This window comes from Ceratotherium simum, chromosome 37, assembly GCF_057802395.1.
Source record: "Ceratotherium simum simum isolate JZ-2026a chromosome 37, ASM5780239v1, whole genome shotgun sequence".
NCBI classification, from domain to species: Eukaryota; Metazoa; Chordata; class Mammalia; order Perissodactyla; family Rhinocerotidae; genus Ceratotherium; species Ceratotherium simum.
In genome coordinates, this window is record NC_141936.1 from 3,365,655 (window position 1) to 3,375,979 (window position 10,325).

Here is a 10,325-nt window from a genome sequence, read left to right on the forward strand (position 1 = left end):
GCCGCGGGCACTCCCTCGGGGCCGCCAAGGCCACGGGTCTGCCGGCACGTCTGTGAATGGGGCCACATCCTGTGGACGACCTGCACCTTTGCTCTTGTGTCTGAAGCACGAGGCTTCTCCACACGCCCTGCCCAGCGCACCAGGGCTAGCCCCGGGGGAGGGATGGAGGGTGGTGTCCTCATCGACTCTAGCGCCCTGCCAGCATGGCCACCTCTGTCCAGTGTGACAGCCCCTTAGAAACCCTTGAAGAACCTTTACTCCTGAGCTGGTGGGCCCAGTGACACTTACCCCTGGGGGCGGGAAGCTGGAGTGGGAGGCGGGCGGGGGCCCAGGGTGGGGGCCCAGGGTGGGGGCAGCGGTCCTGCTGGAAGGAGGAGGTGCAGAGGTGGGGGGAAAGCCCAGTGGTGCTGCGTTAACCCTCCCATCGGTTCTTTCCCCCCCCCCCCCCCCCCCCCCCGCGCCGGCTCACACCCTCTTCCCCTCCGCCTGGGGCGCCGCCGCAGACCCGACGAGGAGCCCATGGAAGAGGAGCCGCCCCTGTAGCCTCTCCCGAAGCCGCGGGTCTCTTGTTTGTTTGTCTCTGTCTTGAAGCTCCGCCAAGAAAAGTTCCTGTTACTCTGCGTCCTGCCACGGCGTTCTTAGGGCGCCAGGCACGGCAGGGCTCGGGCGGCGCCGGGGAGCCTCTGGCTGCCCAGACCCTCGGGTCTCCGGGCGGGGCAGCAGTGCGCGGAACCCGGGACAGACGCCGGGCCGAGCGGACACACGGACGCGCACGGAAGCCAGGCCGCCCTCGGCTCCCACGAGGGAAGCCGGGAGGGAGGAAGCCTGCGGCGGCTCGTGGCAGAGCTGCCCGATTCAGTTGACACGAGGAAAAGAAAATCAAAGATCTAATAATACAAAACAAACTTGATTAAAACTGGTGCTTAAAGTTTGGTTATTACCCACAATTCCACAGTCTCCGTGTAAACCACTCAACTCATCTTGTAGCTTATGTTTTTTTAAAGAGGACGTTTTCTACGGCTCTGCCTGCCTCTGTGAACCAGGGCCGTGTGCGGCGGGGGGTGCAGCCGGGTGGGGGACAGAGTGGACGAGCATTTAAGGAAAAAAAACTGGACAAAACAGAAATGTGAGCCTGCAGGGCTGGCTTTGGTTTCTCAAAGCCTATGGAAGATGCGAGTTTGTGCCTTTTTTTTTAATTGCTCTGATGGATTTTTGTGGCTGGGGTTTCTGAAGTCTGAGGAACAATGCCTTAAGAAAAAATAAACAGCAGGAATGGGTGGGACGGTTTCCTGTGGCTGGTCGGGCCTGACAGTGCCCTGCGAGGGGCAGGAGGCTGCTGTGTGCTGGCCCGGCGCTCAGAGCGGGCGCAGGCCGCAGCTGGCGGCTCCAGAGGGCTGCAGTCCTGCAGCCCTCCTTTTGCTTTATTGCTGTTGAAGAAAAATGGAGGTAGTTCCAAAAAAGTGGCAAATACTGTTGGGGGTTTTGAAGTCCAACAAATTTTAAATGAATCCAAAGTGTTCTTTTCTCGTACATCATATGATAATTGAGCATCTCCATTTGGTTGTGAAGCATGTCCTGGGCACACTTTCAGTGTTACGATCGGAATGCTTTTTATTAAAAGCAAGTAGCATGAAGTATTGCTTAAATTTTAGGTATAAATAAATATATATATGTATAATATATATTCCAATGTATTCCAAGCTAAGAAACTTGATTCTTATGAAATCTTGATAAAATATTTATAATGCATTTATAGAAAAAGTATATATATATAATAAATGCAGATTGTAAAGGTCCCTGGCGAATGAATGACTTGTGACTTAGATATCAAGGTGCTTATGGAAAGGGATCTCGTTGGACACTCGTGTATTTTTGAACTCCAGATTGGACGGCTTTCAGATCGCCAACACGTTCGCCACTGGGCAGCTACCCTGCACGTTTGTATTTCATTCTAATTATTTTCTAAGAGAACTCCTACCCGCGCCAAGCCTCCATGCACATATGTACCTAATGAGTTTTTATAGCAAAGAATATAAATTTGCTGTTGATTTTTGTATGAATTTTTCACAAAGAGATCCTGAATAAGCCTTGTTTTGTGACTTTTACATTTTTTCTCACTATTTACCAGTTTTCTGAATGGTAATAATGTCTCAACCTTTTTCCTTTCTAAATTCTTGGTTGTACTTTTTTTTTTTAACTGTTTTCAAGGTGTTTTTTATGGTTTTCGTTTTTGTTTATTTTTGTACAGCGAGCAGTTTTCTGCAGTGCACGGAACTGTGCCACAGAGCTTATTTTCACAAAGTGAGCATCGAATGAGAAGAGGGGTCTGAGGTCTTTTCATGGTGGTCCTGACCGTGTGTCTTTCCTGGTTCTGTCATAGGAGCTGTATCCAGAAGCGAAGGGGCTTTCGTCCCCTCCACAGCAGTAGTGTGATGGGGGTGGGTTATGTTCCCCTCCGTAGCAGGTGTGGGGAGGATTGCACATGGCGCCGAGCTGGGTACCTTGCCGGATAGCACGGGCCATCGGCGATCATGAAACTCGTGTTTAAACTTCTCTGACCACGTTGTCAGGATAGAATTTTAGCTTCAGTTTTCCAAAGACCTTTTAAGTATGTCAGCAATGCATGGGGCCAGAGTGGGGCCTGGTCCCCATTCCTGGTTTTTCTGCTGCAGCCACATGGCCCAGACCCTGGCTGGAAGCAGCGGGCCCTGGATTTTGGAGCCGGTGGCTGCAGAGGCCCTTGCTGCCTTGCCAGCCTGCAGGGACAGCACAGATCCTGATGAGGGCAGCCAGTCTTGGCTCTTTTTCTCTTGGACAGTAACTGACCATCACTTTTTACTGGTAACTTATTTCCCAGCACTTGAAGCCGCCAATTTCATTCCAAAGTGTGTATCGAGCTCAGACTTGTGGGAGGAAGTTCAGGCCCAGCGTGCCCACGGAGGGAACCCCAGGCCAGGTGTCTGAGTTTGGTAACGTTTACAGGGTAGCTTCTGAAAGAGATACTGACACAGCCGACTTTTGACCAAATGAATCCAGTTTCTTGGATCGGCTTGGTCATCAGGATGCTGTTGGTCAGATCCAGGACACTGGTTTGAGAGCAGGACAGAAAGGTCTTGGGACATGTTTGGCTATCTCCTCCCAACTGGCCACTCTGAAGCCCAACTTGGCAGGAGGAGCTGGTGTGTGGGGGCAGCTCGATCCACCTGGTGAGGGTGATGGCAAGGCCCAGTGGCCGGCTGGCTCTTCTGGCCTCCATGGTCTCCGCACAGTGCCATGGGGACCCCCTGCTGCCTGCTCTCCCACTGCCAGCCACGGCTCGTGGGGAGGAAGACATCTCACGTTTTGTACAGATGATGGGATAACATGGCCCTCTTGGTGGTCACGTTATCATTGTGGGGGTCACCTCCAACCCCATTCAGCGGAGTCATCTTCTGCAGAGGCCTGGCCGGGGGAGCGTGCTTCATTGTCAGCTCGCTCCAGCTTCACAGACGTGCGTAGAGCATGACATGTAGCCTTTTTTTTTCTTTGAAGACACACTCAGCCCTCTGCACGGCCGGCCATCCAGGGCAGACCGTGGGGGCCTGCCCCGTGTCGGCAGGGACGCCGCGTCCCGGAGGGCTCCTCACACCTCCCCTTTTGGCTCCCTGCACCTCTAGCCTTTTTCTTCCTTTGCAAAGGCCTTGAGGGCACTGGCCGGGGATCAGCAAGCGAGCACTTTATATCCCTTTGTGGGAAACCCCACGACGCCGCCGGGACGCGTGGTGTCAACCCTGCCCTCTTGGCTTTCCGGCTGCGCCGCGCTGCGCCCGAGCCCCACCAGCAGGCGGCCGTCCCGGGGCCGCGCCCGACCGGCTGGGACTGGCAGCCCCTCCGGTTCCGAAGGGCCACTTTGTCAAAGTGTTTCAGTTTTTCTTTACTTCTTTTACAAGTCTGTTTCCAGAGGAAGGACCGTTTTGTCTTGGTCTGACACAAAAGCGGGTCTGGTTTTTGCAGCAGTAGCAGTGGAGTTGATTGTTGTTAATTTTTGATCAGAACATTCCTTCTTCCCTGGTCACAGCCACGTGCTCATTCCATTCTTCTTTTTGTAGACTTTTGGGCCCACGTGTTCTCTGGGCATTGATACATATATAAATATATAAATAGAAATATATATGATATATTTTTTTAGGTTTCCTACATCTGGAGGTTGCATGGACTGTTGGCCGGCATGTCTTTATATTGTATACGGATTTTGCACGCCAAACTCGGCAGCTTTGGGGAAGAAGAAAAATGCCTTTCTGTTCTCCTCTCATGACATTTGCAGTTACAAACGGTGGAAATTTTTCTGTAAAACAAAACCTTGAAGGAGAGTGGGGGGGAACGTTTGCGTCTTATTGAACTTATTCTTAAGAAATTGTACTTTTTATTGTAAGAAAAATAAAAAGGACTACTTAAACATTTGTCATATTAAGAAAAAAAAGTTTATCTAGCACTTGTGACATACCAATAATAGAGTTTATTGTATTTATGTGGAAACAGTGTTTTCGGGAAACTGTGCAGAATTCACAGCGAACTGCCTGTCTCTCTCTGGTTGACTTGGAGGAATTTTTTGTTTCATTTCTTTTTATCTCCTTGCACGGGGCGAGGCGTGTGCCCCCCTCACCGGCCCTCTGACTGCTTATTCCAATGGAGAACCGGGCAGCCCTATGAGCCCCTTTTCCGCACAGCTGTGTTGACTTTTTAATTACTTTGAGATGATGTATGGCTAAGATTTCACTTTAAACTAAGCAGTCGTGAACTGTGCGAGCACTGTGGTTTAAAATTATACTTTGCATCGAAAGGAAACCATTTCTTCCTTGTAATGAAGCAGAGCTTGTTCTGAGCTCAGCTCACTTTGTCTCTGACATGATTAAAATTCTCCTATTGAAAGAAAAAGAAAGCAGACAGTTTGTTTGTTTGGTTTTTTGGTGTGTGTGCTCCGTACTGGAGGCGCCATTTTCCAATTGATGAGAGTGACAAACCTATATCTATAATATCTATATAAGGGGGGCTGACCCTATTCACCCAAGAGCTTATTACCGACATGTTGTAGAAAACACAGTTGTAACGACAGCACATCCCACCTGATGCCTGTCCGCGCCCCGTGGGAGTTCCGCGCGGGGAGCCAAGACCTGTTTCTTCTGTAATTTCATCAGTTTTCTGATTGTCTGGACCTTCCAATGGTTCTTTCTTTTGCTCAGTGGACTTGGAGATTTTGTTCTTGGTTTTCTCATTCTTGTTTTGTTTCATGTGGGTGGATTTTCACCAAGCACGGTGTCCTCCTCCGACAGCCGACTCTTTCTGCTTCCCCCGGAGTCCAGTATTTTGTACCTCATCCTTCAACTTGTTACTCTTGTGGTGTAAATAAAGACAGCATTAATTGCCCTCCTATCTCTGGTTTCTGCCCGTGTGCTCTCGTCCTTGTTGGCTCTGGTTGGCGGGCACCCTGTGGGGCTGGCCCGCCCGCACCGCGGGCTCCCACGTGGTTGGATGGGGATCACTTGAACCCATGGGGGTGGCCCCTTGGACCCAGACTCCTTGGCAGCCTTGCCACCCTTTGCCATGGGAGTATCTTCATTTTACATGTCCAATAATTTAAGTCCTCGCACTGTTTTCTCCCCAAAATACTGGGCTGGAAATGACCTCGGAGGTGAACAAGGCCGAAGGGAGGGGACCAGGGCAGGCTCATCCGTCCACCTTCCCACAGCCAGGCACACATTCTCCCCTAGGCGGGAGTCTGTAGACACCCAGCCGCGGCCCCCCAGGAATACACCGCCACCCCTAAGTGACCACTCTCCTTCTCGGGTGAAGCTCCCACCCCTTCCCGGGCCCCACATCCAGTGACTAATTAATTAGGGGGTGAGGTGAAGGTCAGCCACCTGGGCCCAACTCAGGGGCCGTCCTAGCTACTCCTGGTGGTGTTGGCAGCCTCCTTCACAGCTGGGCACCTTCCTCTGCCAGGTCCTGGGTCCTTCCTGTCCTGTTCACAGCTGTTGATCCCAAGGGCACTCCTCAAAAAGCATCATGCTCACCAAACTCCACCTTAGGGTCTGCTCTCTGGGAACCCAACCTGCAACACCCAGGGGTCTCTGACCTCCGTGCCTGGGCCTCAGAGTGAGGCGTGTGGAACACAGCCATCCCAGCTGACCCCCAACACAAGCAGAGCCGCCCCAGTCAACCCACAAGCAAGAAATGCCTGGAGGTGGAGCCCCTGAGGTGGGGGTATTTGTTATGCAGCATCATTGCAGTGATAGCTGACTTGGAGGGGATGTGAAGAGGTAAGGGGCTAGAATGTAACCAGAGCCTTTTCATGCTTAAGGTTGATGTTTATCAGGATATATTTATTAGTTTACCCAAAACAAGAGGATCTTATTCTAACAGGAATTCTCTTTTCTAAGAAAACAAACAGAAGGGAAAAGCAACCTTGAAAGAATAGCCTGACTCTAGGGCAAGGAGATTCCTGAGGACAGCTTCTCTTCAGTTTCATTACACTGTAGGGTTTTTGTGACACATCTTTTGGATCATTTTATCTGAAAATTATGTTTTAATGTATGTTATAAAGAATTGATACTTTTTTACCTTTTGAAATTATGAAATACCTCAACCATGGAGGAGAGAAAATAACAGACTTGTGTGTCCACCATTAAAATTGAACACATATTCGCATTTTGCCATAAACGTAATAAACAAAACGTAGCAGATACAGCTCAGCCCCACGTTCCCTCCCCTTCCCTTTCTGGGAGTCAACACTGCCCTGAGATTGGTGAGTGAACTCCTTGTCCATGTTTTTGCATTTTTGCTGCATAATTTTATCTCTATAAAAGTAAATCTTAGTGTTTTTGATGTATATATTTACAGTACCTGGCGTTGTATTGTAAATGTCTTCGCTTCTTGCTTTTTTGACTCCGTAGTGTGTTGAAATTTACCTATATTGATGCCCACATCTCTAGGTTATTCGTTAGAAGTGCTGGGTAGTGTTTCATTGTATGAAGATCCCACTTTGATACAACCATCCCTCTTTTTTTGTGTGAGGAAGACTGGCCCTGAGCTAACATCCATTGCCAATCTTCCTCTTTTTGCTTGAAGAAGATTAGCCCCGAGCTAACATCTGTGCCGGTCTTCCTCCATTTTGTACGTGGGACACCTCCACAGCATGGCCTGACAAGCGGTGTGTAGGTCTGTGCCCAGGTTTCGAACCAGAGAACCCCAAGCCACCAAAGCGGAGCACACAAACAGCCACTACGCCACTGGGCCAGCCCCCGTAACCATCCCTCTTTTGATAGTTGTGTAAGTTGTTACTGATTTTTCTCATCCACATGTAACACTGAACAGAGTATCCTGTGTCTCTTCTTGAGGAGATCTGTGGGGGGCTCTCTCCACAGTGGAGTTGCTGGCTCTGCCTAGTTTCATTCTGTTAGATAGTAACCATCGCTCCCCAAAGTGAGGGAACCACTCCCAGCAGCATTGATTGGATAAGGAGTTTGGTCTCCCATGGTAGCACCAACACTTACTATTACCATACTTTCTCATTTCAGCCAATCTGTTAGGCGTGAATATGTAATTTTTTGTTTGAATTTGCATGTTCGCTAGTTAGAGTGTTTTGTTATCTATAGCTGTGTAACAAATTACCCCAAAACTTAGCAGCTTCAAATGACAGACATTTCCCAACTCCGAGTTTCTGTGGGCAGGAATCTGGGTGTGGTTTGCCAGGGTGCCTCTGGCTGAAGATCTTTCTCGAGGTGCCGGTCAAGCTGTTGGCCCGGGCTCGTCAGTGAGGGACCCACTTCCAGGCGCACTCCCATGGCCATTGGCAGGCTTCTGTCCCTCGCAGTATGGGCCGCTCCACAGGGCTGCCTCATGACCTGGCATCCCCCAGAGCAAGTGATGCAGGGAGAGTTTGAGAGAGGGCCCCGGGACAGAGCCACAGGCCTTTGATACCCTGAGCTTGGAGGTGACCTGCCACCACTTCTGCCACATTCTGTCACTTAGAAGCAAGAGGCCAGCCCACACTCAAGGGGAGGAAGTTGCCAAGAGCATCACAGCACCAAGAGGCAGAGATCCCTGGAGGCCATCCTGGAGGCAGCCCACCGCACACCGAGTGAAACTGATCATCTTCTCGTGGGCTTATTCACTTTGGTTTATCAGCAAATCTTGTCAGCTTACGTGTCCATCATTCACTCAGTCAACTGCCCCCTGGCCCAGCGCCCCATCTCTCACCAGGGTCCCCGCAGCTCTCTCCTGCCTGGTCTCCCCACTCCTGCCCTTCACCCCTCTAGTCTCCTCAACGCAGGAGCCAGGATGACCCTGCCGACGCTCCGTGCTCCAGTGGGATCACTCTGCACCTGTTCAAAGCCCCCAAGGCTCTCCATCCCACTGACGTGACCATTCTTATCCTGTGGGCTCGTCTGTCTCGCCTACTAGAATATAAGCTTCCCAACTGTCTGGGTCACTCCTGTATCCCCTGAGATTAGAACCCGATAGTACCTCAATAAACAGGCTGAATGAATGATTCTGGGGTTAAGTCTTCTTGGCCCATTTACCTGTTTGGTTATCAGAATTGGGAAGCAGAGAGTTTTAAAATCTATTTTGGTGCTAATCCTTTATGCATTATAAGTTTCAAATATCTTCTTCTAGTCTTCAGATTCTCCCTACTCTCTTTTTGTAGTGGAAAAAGTCAACGTAAGAGAAGCAGCGAGAATCGTGCTGAGCCCCTGCGTGTCCATCAACCTGCTCCAAACCCCGAGTTTTTTTAGTCAACACCCCACCCCCAAACAGGATGATTCTGAAGCAAATCCCAGACGCATATCATCCACCTGTGAATATTCAGCAGACACCCCTCAAAGAATAAGGACCCCTTTCTTCAACACGACATGATACTGTGTCATGCTTTTAAAACGGACAGTACCTTAACATCATCAAATATCTACTTGGTGTTGAAATTTCCCCGCTTGTCTCGTTTTCTATGTTGTTTGTTTGCCTGTGTTTTTCACAGCTTCTTTGTTTTCATCAGGATTCGGGGGAGGGCCTCACATTGCATCTGATGGACGTGTCCCCACGTCTCCTAACCAGTGGTTCTCCTCCGTCTTATTTCCCCTGCAGTGTAACTGTGGGAGAAACCAGTTTAAGGGCCCCGGTGTCCCTCAGCCGGCACCTCCACGTGTGCAGAGGAGGGCTCGGTGCACCCAGACCCTGGGCAGACTGGGGCTCAAGCCTCGGTCAAGCGCCCCTCAGAGGCGGGGGCTCCTGCTCCTCCCGTGATCACTGGACTGTCAACTATTCCATTAGGGAGCTGAGGACGGGGAAGCTGTCTCACCATGACCCCTTCTGCACGAGTTAGATATTTAAATGTGTTTAAATCAGCAGTAGGTAAGCAATTATTCCAAGCTTATGGACCCCACACTTTCTTTCAGAAAAAAATGAACGCTGAAAGGTGACAATGACGAATTGAAAAGGCCTCCCATTCAGCGTCTCATTGATACTAAATCTTTTAACCAAGAATTAAAGGGTGGTAATATTATATGGTTTAAATAAATATATGACTTGAATTTTAATTTTCAAATGCACTTAATATTCATGTTTAAAGTAAACTCTTTGGCAGATTAAACTATTTTGTGGTTTGAATTCAAAAGTAACAACATATTTTATTTCTCTGATGGTAGTGCAAGTCCAATCTGGAAAACTGGGATAAAAGCGTGGCATTTTAATTCATGCAAGTATTGGAATCTATGCACAAAAACTAAAATAGGTGCAACGTTCTTGGTTTCTTATGCTGCTTCAAAGTCCTTTATCTGATACTTGAGTGTATGAAAATGTAAGCTTGGGTTTGCAACTAAATTGTGTTATACTTTAAATACTTAGTGTCTTTTAAATCTGACTCTTGTAACACAGATAATATTGCAAACTCTGAGGACCCAGAAGGTGATTCCACTGAAACCTTTTGAGTATGGTTTTGGGTGTTATATCTCCCTGATGCGTTCTTAATATCGACATGAGTTCAGTCTCTCCTGGAAGTCAGCTTGAATCCTTAATGGGCGTTAGGACTTCAGGCTGATACCGTGTGAAGTTCTTACAAAGTCCCCTTGAAATGAAACAACTGCTAGTGATTGACAGGTAAACACACGATGATGTGACCTAGGCTGACACAGCCAAGGTCTACGTGATCACGATTTGACTGCAGGTCAAGGTTTGAGTGAAGACTGGATGCAGCTACCGGGAAGGCAGGGGTGGGATTCAAAGGGTGGGAAGAAAGGAATCGAAAGGCTGCAGGTGGCGTGTGCCCTGGCCTGGGGGGCGGGGGGCTCCTGGAG

General features: G+C 49.4%; 1 protein-coding gene across 5 annotated transcripts in view; it reads left to right on the plus strand.

Moving 5' to 3' along the window:
• HDAC4 (histone deacetylase 4) overlaps window positions 1-5,409 on the plus strand; it is a 339,331-nt gene extending 333,922 nt beyond the window's left edge. For all 5 annotated transcript variants that reach the window (XM_087424602.1, XM_087424600.1, XM_087424599.1 and 2 more), the window contains exon 27: window positions 504-5,409. In XM_087424602.1, the coding sequence (XP_087280728.1) occupies window positions 504-543 (40 nt within the window). In that variant the 3' untranslated portion in view covers window positions 544-5,409. The remainder of the gene's footprint in view (window positions 1-503) is intronic.
• Window positions 5,410-10,325: the final 4,916 nt, after the last annotated feature.